The following is a 15,515-nucleotide window of genomic DNA, read 5'->3' as shown; positions in this document are numbered from 1 at the left end:
CAGGCCCATTGGTCTGATCCAGAGCTGCAAGCTCGGGGGACACTGGGCTGGATGGGCCCCTTGCTTTGCTCTGGGGCAGCAGACGTGTGCACGCTCTGGAGCTCACTGGGGCAGCGAAACGAGGTAGCCTGGCGCTTCCCGTTTGCAGCCCTGAATGCACGTCTGATGCCTGCGCACTTCCCTGGCACCCTGTGAGTTAGGCCCGTCTCCTCCCTGGTCTCCCAGGCTGATAGATTGGGAGCAGCCATAGCTGGAGCTGGCCCCTGGCCAGGGCTCTGTGCTGTACCGAGGCCCTGCTCGCACCTGGGGGCAGCTAGGAAGCATCCCAGCCTGTCAGGCTGTATCACACTCAGGGCTCCGGTCAGGCGGGCACGAGCACATCTCTGCCAGGATACAGCTGGGCTCTGAGCAGGGAGTCCGCTGGATGGTGCCAGCCTCAGCCCTTCTGGAGGAGGCTTCTCCAGGGGGACTTTTCCCCCTTGCTGCTGCCTTGCAGCAGGTCCCATGGTACAGACAACTGGAGACGCAGCCGCCCTTCCCCCCCCCCCACCTCGGCTCTTCCACACCTTAGCACCCCACTGAGGGCCAGGGGAAAGCACCCCCTATTGAGCCCCCTGCCTCACTCACCGCAGCACAGCACCCCCCTGCACCACACTGGGGCTTTGGGGCCAGCGCTCCCTATTGAGTCCCCCCCCACCCTGATCCCTGCAGCCCCCCGTGGTTTTCCTTGGAGCTCTCCCCACCCAAAGACTATCCGTGACCCATCCCGCTCACACATTCAGCCCTCATCCCAGCCCGCGGCAGCGAACGCCAGGAGCTGGGTGAAACCCCCTTAAAAAACCATAACCACCACCTCCCCGCATTCAATTCCCAGCCTGATCCGCCTTTAAAAGGAAAAAGAACCCAACCGTGAAAGCAAACAAAGACTGGAATAATTGCAGCCTGTGAGCTGGGTGATTTCCACTCCACACGGCGCCTTCCCACACCACCCGCATTTGTGTAACGGGGCTCTGGAGTGAATTGACTTCTGCCCAGAGCTGCTCCATTTGCCCATGGAGGGCAGGGGATGTTGAGAGAGGAGCTGGTATGGGGGAGGAGAGGGGGCAGGGGTCTGGTGAGCATCCTCCCCCTCCCTCCAGTTAAACAGGGAGGGATTGGTTCTGGCTACACAGGGCCTCTCCCTGGTGAGGTTTAGATAGCAGGCTGCTTTCAGGAGGCCCACCCCGGGAAGTGGGGGAATAGTAGGGGAAGTTGCAGATGAGAAGGAAAGAAAGAAAGAGTCCCCAAGTTTGGGTCTGCTCCAGGTAGGATTGATTCATTCTTACTGGGATATTTTCCCCTTGAATGAGTGTTGTTATTCTTGTGTTATTGTAGGGCCTACAGGATGCCCACAGCTCCAGCCTCCCTGTGCACTAGGCCCTGTACATCCCCAGAGAAATGGCACGAGGGCTGCTTGGGGTTACGCGCTCAGCCTGCAGGGTTTGGCCCTGGCTGGCTCTTAGGGTCCGTCTACACTGCAGCGGGGAGCCTGAGTCTCAGTGGGAGCAGCCCCACGCTGGCTCTGCTGGAGCTGGCATGCTAAAAATAGCAGCAGGACGGTGTAGACGTACTCGCGACCTCACAAGTAGAGCAAATCCCGCAGCCTCACCCCAAGCCTGTGCTGCTGTGCAACCGGCCATCGGGGCATGGCTGTGTGCGGAGGGGGCAGGGATATGGGGCTGCGCTAGGCACTTCACTGTGCCAGGCCAGGGCCGTCCCCGTCCCCCTCCCCCCAGCTCTGCGCCAGTATCATGCAGCCTCCTCACGAGGCTGGAGCACGACGCCAGCGAGGGGTTAAACAGCCAAGTCGGGTCCCAGGGTCCCCAAAGACTGAGCTGGGAAGGTCCCAGAGTGAGGGAAGATGGGACCATTTCTACGCCACTAGGCAAATGCCAGGCCCATTTGCATTAGCAGCAAAGTGCAGCCCCCGCCGGGGCTGTCCCAGCTCCTGCCAAGTGCTGCCCATCATGGGAGCTCAACACTTCCCTCACATAGCGAGGGGGAGAGATGTGCATGCACATGCCCAGAAAGCAGCTCCAGCGCGCCGCGCCCTCCCCTCTCCCCCGCAACACTGCCTGGCAGAGCCACTGAGCTGGGCACAGAGCAAGAGTGAACAGGGGAGAGATGCTGCTATACAGTCTGCACACCCCCAACCCCTCCTGTACTCCTCCATGCATGCATCTCAACTCCCCCATCCCCTGTGCCCCCTCCAGCCCTCCTATGCACCCTCAACCCACACCTGCATACCAACAAACAGCCCCACGCTGACAGTCACAAGTGCTCACCCCCCCATACATACATGGCCAGACCCCCACATTCAAGCCCCCCAGCCCTAGAGGCCCCCCTTGCCCTCTCTCCCTCCCCATATCCTTATCCCCATGCCCCCAACCCCATGCAGGCTGTTTTGCGCCCAGGCTTTAAGGCAAACAGCTGGTTGGCATTAACTCTTTCCTCTCACTGACACAACCAGCTCTGGCGGGGAGCCACCAGCAAGGTGTCCGTGAACCTTAACGCTTACCCCCACTCATCTCAAAGCACTTTCCCTGCTGTCACCTCCCCCATCCCAGTCAGACTCCACCGCAGGCCAGCACCCCACACCGCCCTCAACCTCCACCCCACTGGATGTGGCCACCCTTCACTTCCTGTCCCAAACAATCCGCCACCATGGCAGTGTGCTGTTTGCAGGCTGCCGGGTTCCACCCCAGAGGGGACTGCCTTTCAGCACTGGGGAAAGCAATTCCTGTGTACCAGTCCCCCATGGGGTGCTCGGAGGCTGGATTGGCGCCCTTTGCCACTGGCAAGGTGCTCCCAGCCCCTGCCCCCAGCCAGCTGGGCACTGCCACTACAAAGAATGCCTCCCTGATGCCAGGTGCAAGTTCTTATTTGTCCAAAGCCAGGCTGCTCCAGATCGACGCTGCACAGCAGGGGAGAGAGCAGGCGCTTGCAGAGAGCTGGGGTGGCAGGCAGCCCTGCTTTGGGATGACGGGGGGCACAGCTGGGGGCCCTGATTGAGAGGCATTAGCTCATTTTCAACAGGCTGATCAGGAGTGGTGGGGGGGAACCTGCTGCAGCACCTCAGCCCCTGCCAGCCCTGAGCCAGAGCTGCTCCTTCCCCCAGCCTCACCCTCACTTCCTTCCAGCTGCTTCCCTGCAAATGCTGCAGACACCAGCTGTGCCCTGTGGCTGCCGGCTGCCAAGCCCCTCTATACCCCCACAGCAGAGGGTCCCACTTCCCATAGGTGACCCTAGGGGGCTTCTACCTGGCCAGCATCCCTCCCTCCACCTGGGGACAACTGAAGGGGAGAGTGGCAGGTCTGGGTGAAGGTAGATCAGGCCTGGGTGCAGGGGAATCTGCGTCTAACTCTGGCACTGTGCCCAGGAAGCAAGCAGCCCAGGCTGATGGCAGCAGACAGCTACCCCAGCACAGAACCCAGGCCTGCTTGTTCCTCTGCCCCAGCCATGCGTGCTGTGACCCTCAGCATGGAGCGCACCCAGCCCCGGTGGGGAATAGGAAAGAGCCAAGGAGACAGAGGGCTCAGCTTTGCACCCGGCATTTATTGCTCACAGCAGTGCCAGCCAGCAGGCGCTTGCCCCCCCCCAGTCACAGGCAGCACCCGCGGGGCATCACCCAACCTAGCCTTGCCCCAGCCCAGCTGTCGTTGCAGCAAAACCAACGCAAACCTGCTCTGCACGCCAGCTTAAACTCAATGGACACCTCCTTCTGCGGGGAAAACATAAAGGGAGGTTCGTCTGCCCGGCTGGCTGGGCCATTCCCCCCTACCTGGGGCAGCTTCCCCCTTCATCAATTAAATTAAAGCAAATCCAAGCCAAAAGCCGCATGTGACCCAACCTTTGACTGCAGGCCCCCCTCTCCCCCCAATGCCATGCCGCTCCGTGGGGGGGAGATGGGCAGCAACTCCCAGGGTGGGATGCTGGCGCTAGGCCATCTTCTCTGCCTTGGCGGCAGGGGGCAGCTGGAAGAGGGCACCGAGGTTGACCTCGGGCTCCACGGCGTGGCGGCAGGGGCGCTCGTTGAAGAGCCCCGACAAGTCGCTCTCCAGCTTGGCCTTGACACGCAGGAGGAGCCTGTGGCCCCAAGGGGCGCCGGGGCCGTCCTCGCCCAGCAGGAAGCCCGACCGGCTGCGCTTGAGCCGCACGTAGAGCTTCTGGCTGAAGAGCCGGCTCAGGTTCTCCTCCACCAGCACCTGGCGCCGGGCGGCCGAGCGCTGCTGCCACTTCCTGCTAGGCCGGCAGCGCCGTGGCTGTGGAGAGAGGAGTGGGGCTCAGGGCCTGGGGGGGTTCATTCCCCCTCAGGGGATCCCCCATCACATCCCTGCACCCCCACTCAGCCTTGCCACATAAGGCCCCACCAGGCTTCCATTGCAATGGGTGCCAGCAGAGCCACACCCCTGGCGCACTCAGGACAGATGGGCCCCGTGGCAGCTCCTGCCATGGTTCAATACTAAGCAGGTCTTTCCGAGCCAGCCCAGTGTTTGAGCCAGGGGAGGGGTCACACCCCACTTCCCACCCGGGGTAGAAGGGTGCAGCCTCTCCTCCCCCATTCTGGGATCGGACCCCAGCTCCAGCGAGAGCTTGTGCTGCTTCAGCAAGGGACCGTGACTGACCCCGCTCCGGGTGCCGGTCCGTTACCTTCAGTTTCTTCTTTGTGGGGTCATGGACCGTCAGGTGCCGGATTAGACTCTCCTGCCAAGGAAAGAGGAGTAAGCCGCCCAGCGCAGACCCCTGCTCCCTCCACTGAGAGACCAACAGACCCTCACACTCAAATATTGTAAGGTGACGGCACATTCCAGCACAGTGCCTCACGAGAGCTGGGGCTCCATTTCCTCCTGCTCCCGGCCTCCCCATGGGCCAGGCGCCCCTGCTGGATTACATCTCCCATGAGGCAACCGCTCCCCCCAACCGTGAGGGGAGACTATGGTGCAGCACAGGAAAGGTAGTTCCCTCTGCCTCCACCCTGAGCCCTGCCTAGAGAGGCCAGCAGGCTCATGAGGAAATGGAAGTACAACATCCATGAGGCACTATGGCAGCATTTCCCAAGTTAAATAATTTTGGGGTTTGATTCTTTGCTGAAGAAAAAATGCTTCATGGATGTTTCCCATAGAAAAAAACCCTTTTCCTGCCAGCTCCGTACACAAACCCTGCTGCTACTACTAACAGATCTCTAGAGCCAGCTCTGTGCCCCACAGGCCCCCCATCCCCAGTGCCTAGAGACCCCCACTCCTCACCCGCATGGCAAAGGCCTTCTCGCAGCCAGCGAAGTAGCAGCGGTATTTCAGCAGCTGCAGATGCACCTTCCTGATGTGGCTCTCCAGGTTGAAGATGGTGGTGAAAGAGACCTGGCAGTCGGCTTTGGGACACAGCAATGTTGACTTCTGCAGCCCCAGCTTCTGCCGGCTGTGGAAGGACTTGTGCTTCCGCAGGCCGCCTGGCTTCTTGAAGGTCTTCGGGCACAGCTGGCACTTGTACTCCACTGGGCAGGACAGCACAGGCTGAGCCTCAAGATGGAACCAACACCCCATTGCCCTAGCGCTTCCCAGGAGCTCTGGAGACGTCCTACACCCCCAGAGAGGGTGGGGAGACGTAGGGAGGCTCCAATAACCCCTCAGCTCCCAGCTAACTTCTGCTGAGAGCAAGATGGGTGGGTTGTTCTTTCAGCTGGAGTGACACCCAGGCCAGTCTAACCAGTATCCAAAAACCTCCCCTACCCCAGGAAGGCCATCACCAAGGCCCCAGGTCAGAGGAGGAGGGGTGGGTTATTGACTAGCCTGTCCAGCCAACAGAAGCAGCAGGGGCAGGAGAAGAGGCCAGGCAGCCTTAGGAGTCGCTTGCCTGGGGGCTGCGAGACAGCAGAGCCTGCACTTAGCACCAGCCTCCAAAGCGAGGTGGAAGCCTCACACAGGGAACCTGGTCCAAAGATGCAGGGTGGGGGATGGACCAGCCCAGACTGAGGGTCGGCAGGACACTGAGGTTTGACCTGCAGCCAGGCCTCCCAGAGTGTGTCCCCCCTCCCCCCGTGAATCACACCCACAACCCATTAGTACCTGCCCCTCCACCCCCCCAAAATCACATCCCCTCCCTAGCCATTACATGGAGAAGGGAGACCCACCCCTCTCCCACTGGGGGTGGTTAGGGGCTCTCCCTGCCCTCTGATAGTAAGCGCTAGTGATGTTTGGTTCTGGATGCCACCTATTCAGTGCATGCCAGGTGTGTGTGTGTGTGTGGAAGAGACACCGCAGGCAGACCACTGTCTGGTCCCCAGATTGCAGGGCAGGCAGGACAAGGAGCCCAAGCCCCCCCACCCTTACCAGGGTGCTGCTGCAGGTGTTTCTGACGCGCCGTCCAGGTGGACAAGGTTGCCTCACAGTCCTGCTTGGGGCACGGGTACCCTGGAAGCGGGACACGCAGGAGGATCAGCAGGTGTGGGTAGAGATGCTGAACTGGGCTGGAAGGACGAAGGAGTTTCCAGGGGGCTGCAAGCCTGGCATGCAGCACTGGTGCCCTTTGCCCAGAGCTGCTCTTCCGCTGGGCACCCCCCAGCACGGAGTTCAGCCTGGTGCTTTGAGACTCCTTCGAGGCCTCCTCAAGGCTCCAACACACTGCATGCAAGCCACCCCCAGACCCGTGAGAAGCAGGCGCTACACAGAGTGTCCCCACCCCAGACAGGTGGCCAGGGTCAGCTGCTGGAGGGGAGCCACAGAGGACCGTCAAGCCAGTAGCCACAGCCAAGTGGCCGACACTCCTTCCCCCCCCCCCCCCCACCTTCTCCACCCACCCCCAGGCAGAGCAGTCAGCCAAGTCACTCACCAGCATGTTTCCTCTGGTGAGCTTTCCTCTTGGCAGCGCTAGCAAACTTCATGGTGCAGCCGGGCTCCTGGCACCTGTACAGGGCACGCACCCGGATCGTGAGAGGGGGCAGGGCTCTGAGGAATGCCCAGGCTTCTCCAGAGAGACCCAGCCACCCAGGAAGGGGGCTACGCCATGCTGGAGAAGGCCCTTGAGTGCTAGAGGGGCCGCGTCACGGGAGGTGGAGCGTGAAGCTGCACCAGGGGCCTCCCCTCGAGTGGCATCGCCCCCCATGGTAGGGGTACAGGAGACACTTACACAAATGGCAGCACCTTGGCGTGCTGGGTCCAGTGCGCCCTGAGGGCCTTCTTTTTCTTGAAGACTTTCTCACAGCCTTGGTAGCGGCACTGGAGGGTGGGGAGGAGAGAAGCGTCAACCAGATGCAACCATCCCCTCCAGCCTCCCAGCCCAGGGTCCCTTCCGCTGGGCACTCTGGAAGGTCCCACCACACTATGCATGGGCCCTAGCTGGTGTCGGTGGCTCTGCAAGGGTGTTAGCAGCACGGACACCCCCGGGGCGGATCAGGCAGCTCCAGGCAGTTTAATGGAGCCCGTCGACACCGGCCGCGGGGGAACCCAACATCTGACAGTGCTGTTTAGAACACCCAGCACAGAGGAGATTTCTTCTCACTCATTTGCATCATTTTCAGCCTGGTTGAGTTGACCAAGCCCTGCAAGCACAGGCTGGCTGCAAGGCTGCCACGTCAGGCAGGGTCCGAGAACGGCCCCACGCGCCAACCCATGCAGCACTAGGCAGGTCAACTAACCAGGCTCCCTTTCACTGTAAGGGCAGAGAGGAATTGCTTCTCCAGGCCCCTTGGATGACCTTTGGGGAGGATCGTTTCACACTCATGCCAGGGCCCCCCACAGATTTCAGGCACCAGGCACAGGGCCCTTTGCCTGCCCTTCTCTGGAGAGCCTCCCCTCGCTCAGGGTCTTACAGCACAGCAGAGCCAGAACTGTGACTTTTGGCGCCCTCGTGTGCTCATGGAAGGAAGAGCCTCTCCCTGCTTTGGGATCTGGAGGCATCATTCTCAGCAGCTGTCATCCCCATCCCCTCCATCCATCTACACTGAACCAACACCCCCACCTCGTTAATTCCTTGCCACCAGCGCACACTACCTGGAAGAACTTCTCCGTGCCACACTGGGCCCTGCAGTGCTTTTGCAGGTGGTACTCAGGCACACCGGCAGAGCTGCAGGCAGCGTCCAAGCAGCTGGAGAAAGGAGACACGGCCAATAGGAAGGGGTCAGTCCAGCAGCTGCCCTTCAGTGCCAGGCCAGCTGGGATGAGCCAGGCTGAGCATGGCTGCAGCCAGTTAACCACATACCCCTTTCCTTTGGCTAAGAACATAAGGCAGGAATAGGTGCCCTGGGGGGGATTTGGATATTAGACCCACCGACTCCCCCCAGTTCAGTGGGCAGCAGCACAATCTACCAGGAAGGGCACTGGACTGGGAGTCAGGAGACAGCACTCTATTCCTAGTGCTGCCACTGAGCTCCTGGGTGATCTTGGGCAAATCCCATCTCTCTGGGCCTCAGTTTTCCTCCACCCACCCTTTGTCAGTCTTGTCCATTTACACTTATCTCCTCTAGGGCAGGGATTAGCTCCCTGTGTGTCTGTGCAGCACCTGGCACAACAGGGCCAGCTCTTGACTGGCTCACTGCTATGCCGAGAACCCTGCTAGACACTGGAGCGCACCAAGGCCCGCTAGACCCCAGTGGAATCAGGGTGGGGATGAGCAACAGGAGAGAGAGGACAAGCCCCCTCCCCTCAACCCCCTGTCCCACCTGTGTAACCTGGCATCACTGGGGGGTGTGGGCATCTGCAGGGAGCCTCTGCGCTGGAATCTCTTGCCCCGGCCCTCCTGGTCACCCACCGGAGCTGGCTGCAGAGACATGCGTTGGTGAGGACATGCGCCACTCTGCCAGGCCCCGTAGTAGTCAGGGTCCAGGATGTGCCACATGCAGCTTGACAATAATCCAGGTGGTACAGGAGAAAGGATTAAAGTAAGCCCAAACAAACCTGTAGCTTGTACAGGACACCCAGTGGGGGAGGGCTGGTTTGACAGGCACTCAGTATTCAGGGGAGCAATTCAGCCACAGCTTTGCTACTCAGCAATGCCACAGCCCAGGCTTACAAAGGGTTAATCAGCACATGACCACCACCCCCAGAAATCCCAAGCAGATCTACATTAGACAGCTCATCCTCCTAGAGCTGTTAGTTCTAGGGTTAAGAGAAGCAGCCAACCCACCAGCAGCTAGACCCCTGCTCCTACAGGTCAGCCAGGGGCTAACTCAGGCAGCAGGGCACATCTGTGCTCCTTGTCACAGGAAAAGCAAGTCACCAGCCCTCTGGAGTCCCTGAGCAGGGCAGCCCTCACCCCAACTTCCTAGGAGAGAAAGGGGGTCCCCCCCTTACCTTCTCCAGGTGCACAGCAAGATGCTTCTGCAGCTGCCTCTCCTTGCCAAACACAGCATCACACTCCTCATGGGGGCAGGCAAAGAACTCAGAGGACAAAGCACCTCCACCGGAGCTACCACTTTCCCCAGCCTCCTCCTGCAGCCCTGCCTCAGCCATGGGGTTAGGGTTTTACAGCTTTCCCCCACACCAATCTTTCTGCCTATAACCCAGTGGCCCCCTCCTGAGCCCCTGCATTTATACTCTCAGCAGCCTGAGGTGGCTGCAGCTGACACCCATCCAATAATTAGGGGCGAGGAAGCAGGGATTTGCAGCTGGGTGAAAGTATTAGCATCATGAGTGGAAAGTTGGCAGGGCTAGAGCTGGGTTCAGCCCCCCCCACCCCCGGCATGCTCCCTGCAGCCGGCTCAAAGCAGAGGGGCTTGGGGAGTTGGTTCTAATCTGCTGGGGACCATGGGGCATTAAGGAGTCCTAAGCAGCCTGCATTGATTGATTGATTGAATAAATGCAACTGAGCTCTCTCAGGAGTGCAGGTCAGCAATTTCCGCTACAGGCTCCTGTGCAATCTGCCTAGCCATGGGGTTTAGAGGGCACCTGGCAACTCCCTTTCTAAGGGGCAGAGTTTCCAAGCTGTTTAAGGCACTAGTGAGGGTTTCAGAAGGACCCAGATATGTAAGGGCCTTTCCCCCCCTTGATTTCAAGGGGAGTTAGGTGATTCATCTGCTTTTGAAAACCTCACTAGGCACATCTCTGCATCTTTAGGCCCCTGAATACTTTTGAAGAATCGCCCTAAGTTCCTGTTGGACTAGAAGGGACCAAAGCAACAGCTCTGCAGGCTCCAACACTGCAACTGCATATAATCCAAACTCAGCATGGCATTTAAATAGACCAAACCGACCCCAGGTACCCCTGGGCTCCTGGGGTTAGATCTGAGTTGTGACTTCTCAGCTGTGGCCCATCTCTAGTGATATGGCAGCGTGGCCTAGTGGTTAAGACATAGACCATGGCTCAGGATACCTGGGTTCTGTTCATAGCTCTGCCATGGGCCTGCTGGGTGATCTTGGGCATGTTCCTTCCCCATTCTGTGCCTCAGTTTCTCTCCCCATAAAACCATATTGACTTCCTTTGTAAAGGGCTCCCAGATGTCGGGATGAAAAGCCCTGCAGGCAAGGCAGGTGCTGGGCAAATCCCTCTCCTGCTGTTTACCTTCCTATCCATTGTCCCCCGGGACTGTAAAGGCCCCCATCCTCAGAGGTATTGAGGTGCCTAACTCCTATTGATTTCAAGGGGAGGTGGGCACCTAAAGACCTGTGAGGATCCCTGCTTAAGATCTTGGGGACAGAGCCAGGCTCTTCTGACAGCACCTAACTCAACAGACTTCCCCCCTGCATCAGCAGTGAGGGCTCAATACACATAACCCTGGTAAACCTCCCAGGCCTGGGGGTTTTGCTATGGAGACAGCACCCTATGGGGAGGCTCACCTGCCCCTTTGTGATGTCAGGCTGGAGGTGCAGGGCGGGGAGGGGGCTGTCTCCTACTGTGCTGGCTGAGGGTGGGTGGGATGAGGGAAGAGGCTGGGAAGCAGGTGCTTGGCAGTGAGTGTGGGAGAGGGGCAGGGATTCTGATCTGCAGGAGTAGGGGGGAGGAGGTTAAAGCGACACATGGATTCCAGTGCTCAGAGTGTGTCCCTGCCTAGTGATCTGAGCACAGGCCTGGGACCCAGGACCTCCTGGGTTCCATTCCTGCCTCTGAGACTGATGCACTGAGTGACTTGGGGCTAGTAACACTGTGCCTCAGTTTCCACTCAGGGCTAGCAACTCTGACCTGCGGTGGGCATTAATTTATTCATGAACGGACAGAGTGTTGCAAATGCAAATGGCAGCGCAAGTGTCCTTCGTTCTGTATTGAAAACATGCCAGTTATTAGTGGGAGGGGATGGCTGAGGAGCTAATGAGAGCAGGAAATTATTTGACACTGGGTCACCAGTTTGAAACCAGGCCCATGCCCTGCAAGCTGCCCCATGTGGGTGGATTCTTGCACCCACACAGAGTCCTATTCAAGTCAAGTTCATGGGTGGGGGATGGAGAGATTTGCCTTTCCCCAGCACAGGGGATGGCGTCCTGGCCCCTTTCATTGATGTTCAGTCCCTTCTGCAGGGCTAGGGCATCATCGTGCTCCCGGAGCAGAGCAGGGAGTCCCAAGCACACTGCACCGGACCTCACCATGGCTGGAGCCCGGCGTACAGATACAGCCACCATGGAGGGAGAGCTGGTGAGCAGCTCACCTGGCACTGCTTGATCCAAGCTGTGCAGAGGATCCTGGGAAGGGTGCAGGGAAAGGGTGGCCATTTCCTGACCAGGCCAAACCCTGAGACTCAGCCATGGGTCCTGGGTATCCTTTTGTTGACCCCACTGCGCCTGGGCTGATCAGATCCACTCCACTGCAGGACCTGGGGCCAGACTTCCCTAACGCCCGGTCAGGCACCAGGTTGGCCAGTTTCAGACAGCACAGCCCTCTGGCCTTGAAATTCCAGCTACAAACTTGATTCCCCCCACCACCACGACCACCACCACCACCGCTGCCTCTCCAAGTCCCACGTCTTCTGATTTGGAGCTCTGCTCCGCTTTATTCCCCTCCCTCAGGTGGTAGAAGATATTGAAGACCTGGAGCTGGATAAAGAAGAAGAAGAGCACATGGAGATGATGTCAACTGACAGCTGGGATGACAGCATTGGGGTGCTGGTGTTGAACCTCAGCGGAGAGGAGCTGAAACCCTCGCCTGGAGCAGGCCAGTCCCCGGTCATGTCCGTGGTCCCAAAGGCTCCAGGGGAACATCCATCTTGGGTCCAGAACGACAGCGTGGAGCGCCTCGTGAAGCTGATGTGCGACCTCTTGAAGGCCACCCCGGTGGATGTGGTGTGTGCTTCGGGGGGGCAGATCCGAATCGTGCACACCGAGCAGAACATCGGCTCCAACTCACCAGCCAGCAGGAGTGTGCCTGAGTCAAAGGGTTCAGAGCCAGCCACACGGTCGCCATCTGTGACCTCAATCAAAGAAGCCCGGCAGGGCACAAAGGATGAACTGCAGGCCAGCCTGTGGAAGACCCTAGAGCCCAGGATCGGGGACCAGAGGGGCTACAAAGTCATCAGGTGCTTGGTCGGGGGAAAGACCCGTTCCGGGGGTGAAGACGACACAGAGGGTGATTATGAGCGGGACCAGCAGGGGACGACTCAGCAGCAAAGCAGAGCATCGCCAGGCGCAGATGCCTTGTTCAGTGAGGAGAATCTGCCTAAGAACTGTTTCAATGGGCCGAGAGAGGACGGGGACCTGCTGCTGCAGGAGGAAGAGGAGGGATGGTGCAGCCGGTGGGTTAGAGTCGAGGAGGTCCCAGACTTGTCAGTCAGGGCATCTCACACAACCAAGAGGGCTGAATCCCAGTCCCTCTCTCCAGGAGGCATCACCATCACCCGGATGACCAGCTCTCTCAGCTCAGAGGCCTTTCAGGAGACATGGCTTTGTCCCAGCCCTGCCTATCCGCTCTGCAATGAGGACAGAATTCATTGCCTGGAGGGCTTCAGAATCGTCCCGAGGGGCTTTGCGCAGGGTGACTTGAAGGAGCTGGAGGAGGAGCTGAGGCAGAAGCTGAGCAGCTGTAACGAGTGGGGAGCAGACACGCGTGGGATCTTCTTCTCCAAGGCAAAGAAGCTGTTTTCCAATTATCGTCTCTGCTCTTCTGGGGACTTCAGGGCACCAACCTTAGCGCAAGAGGTAAGGAAGCTCCTACTGTGAAGCCGTATGCTTTTCTGCAGAGGCATTTCTAGTATGGCCATCACCATAGAGTGTGGGCACCCTGTAGAACATAGAGGGCCATCATTCTCTCCCTGTAAAGAACTCCCCTCTCTCCAGCTGTGTCAGACCTTGGCCGTTGGCTTCAGGACAGAGTTCTCATCCTTGACGAGTAAGAAGAGGCAAATCTATCCCCTGCTAGGGGAAAGGCTGGACTAGACAGGAAGGATGGTCTTGTGGTTAAGGCAATAGGCGGGGGAAGGGGGGGTCAATGCTTGGCTCTGCCACAGATTCCTTGTGTGACCTTGGCCAAGTTGCTTAATCTCACTCTGTGCCTCAGTTTCCTCACTTATAGAATGGGGATAATAATCCTTCCTTTCATCCACCCTTTGTCTTGTCGATTTAGATTGTGAGCTCTTCAGGGAAGGCACTTTCTCTTACTCTATTTACATACAGCATCAGCACAATAGAGTCCCCAATCTGTGTGAACGCATGGAGGGGGCTTTATGCCTCAGTTTCCCTATCTGTAAAATTGGGATACTAACTCTTCCTTTAGCTGTCTTGTCTATTTAGATTGTGAGCTCTTCAGGGCAGAGACTGGCTCTTAATATATGTCTGTGCAGCACCCAACACAACAGGGCCTCAGCCTCTGCTACTGTATATAAACAATAACAATTCCCACAGCAGGCTGAAGAGGCTGGACTAGTAATAATCTTTAGTGCTTCCATAGCACCATCCATCCAATATTCTGCAAGCCCCTTTACATTCACTAGTGGACTCAACTCGCTGTGTCAGAGCTCAATGATCATACCTACCAAGGGGGAAATCAAGGCATGGGTGGAGGAGTGCTTCCCATAACAAGTCAGTGATGGGACCAAGAATAGAACCTAGAAGTCCCCACTCTGTCCTGCCACTTCCAAAGTGAATTAAGCTAAACCAGAAAAAGGCATTCTTATTACAGAACAAGTGTCCACATGGGGAGCTATTGCAGAATAGTTATTCTGGAGTAGCTATGCTGGTCAGTTTCCCATGTAGACAAGTCCTAAGGAGTTTTACTTTCATAGAGTCCCCGACTTTAAGGCCAGGAGGGACCATTCTGATCATCTAGTCCGATTTCCGGCATAGCACCAAGCCAGAGAATTCCCCTCAGTGCATCAAGCTCAGATCATGTGGTTGAGCTACAGCACAACGTTTAGAAAGGCATCCTGTCTTTGTGTGAAGACTCCAAGTGAGGGCAAACCACTACGTCTCTAGGTAAATTGTCCCAATGGTTAGTTCCCCTCACTGGTTAAAAATGGCTTATTTTTAGCCTAAATGTATCAGCTCCCAGAGCCTGTTATGCCTTGTCTGCTAAAGAGCCCTCAATTATCTGCCAACTTCCCACATAGGTGCTTATAAACCATGCTTGAGTCACCTCTTAACCTCCTCTTGGATAAACTAAAGAGTCTGATCTTCTTCAGGCTTCCATGCAAATCAGGCTTCTGAGCTGTAACTGTCTTCCTCTGGGACTTCTAGGCTGCCCTTCAGAAGAAGACACTGGTTGGCACCATGCCCTCAGCCCACCAGAGATGCACACCCACCCTCCAAGCTATGACCTCTCAGCTCAGGTATGGGGATTTCTCTCCGTCATTCCTCCAGCGGGCTCTCCGGAAGCTGAAGCTGATGATGTTGCTTAAGAAGCAGTCCCCAAATCCTAGTTGAGACTCTCCATCCCTACAGATGGCTGCTATCTCTATTACAAGATCAGCTCCACCATTAAAGTGAATGATGTCCTGTAGCATGGGGTTTGAAGTCTTGGCTGTACTGATCACAGCAGTTGCGGCTCCAGATGAAATGTTCTCCTTGGCTTTTTGCACCTGGGCAGCTAAGGGGTGGGGGGGAGAGAGAAATCAGTATGATCCACACTATGGATGCTTCTAGATGTACTCAGCACATATAACAGTATCCCAGTCGTAGGGGAGCTGAAGAAAAGTGGCTTTGCTGCTTTCACATGGACAACATGAAATGTTATTTTATTGCCTTAGAAATTAATTTGTCCTGGTCAGTGGGAATCTCCTGTGTAGGATGCAGAGTGGCGGATGAGGAGCTCCCATAAGCCTTCACTGAGGGGAAGAATCTTTAACCACATATAATTTTCTTCTAATGCATCAGCAGCTGCTTGAGTCAAATGTTTAAAAACCCAACTCTGGGATGCCAAATTCCTGCAGCTTAGGAGTTGTAAGTGCTGAGCCCCCTTTGGAAAACAGGCCCAGTTTTATGGTCTGGAAAAAAAATATCACTTCCTCCCCCAGTCAGGTTTAATTTGTTGCTCTGCTTCTGTAATGCAATAATCCTCCATAGAGTCTTCCAAAAAGAACAGCAGACAGGTGATTTGAATATTTAGTGTCCTGAAAACAGGCAGATTTTA

General features: G+C 57.2%; 1 protein-coding gene across 2 annotated transcripts; it reads right to left on the bottom strand.

The window, feature by feature from the left end:
- Positions 1-2,565: 2,565 nt before the first annotated feature.
- On the bottom strand, positions 2,566-9,536 carry LOC137148428 (P43 5S RNA-binding protein-like). Of its 2 annotated transcripts, XM_067541203.1 has the most exons (9): positions 9,324-9,536; positions 8,693-8,790; positions 8,025-8,118; positions 7,162-7,250; positions 6,865-6,938; positions 6,366-6,446; positions 5,286-5,530; positions 4,690-4,743; positions 2,566-4,301 (listed from the first exon to the last, which is right to left on the bottom strand). In XM_067541203.1, exons 1-9 carry the CDS (start codon positions 9,480-9,482, stop codon positions 3,978-3,980), a joined length of 1,218 nt encoding a protein of 405 aa, XP_067397304.1. In that variant the 5' UTR covers positions 9,483-9,536; the 3' UTR covers positions 2,566-3,977. The 2 variants fall into 2 exon arrangements, with proteins under 2 accessions (XP_067397304.1, XP_067397305.1); XM_067541204.1 differs by lacking the exon at positions 4,690-4,743.
- Positions 9,537-15,515: the final 5,979 nt, after the last annotated feature.

This window comes from Emydura macquarii, unplaced genomic scaffold, assembly GCF_026122565.2.
Source record: "Emydura macquarii macquarii isolate MOO-44397 ecotype Brisbane River unplaced genomic scaffold, CSIRO-AGI_Emac_v2 contig_629, whole genome shotgun sequence".
NCBI classification, from domain to species: Eukaryota; Metazoa; Chordata; order Testudines; family Chelidae; genus Emydura; species Emydura macquarii.
Note: the sequence above shows the minus strand (reverse complement) of the source record. Positions and strands in the feature narration are given on the sequence as shown.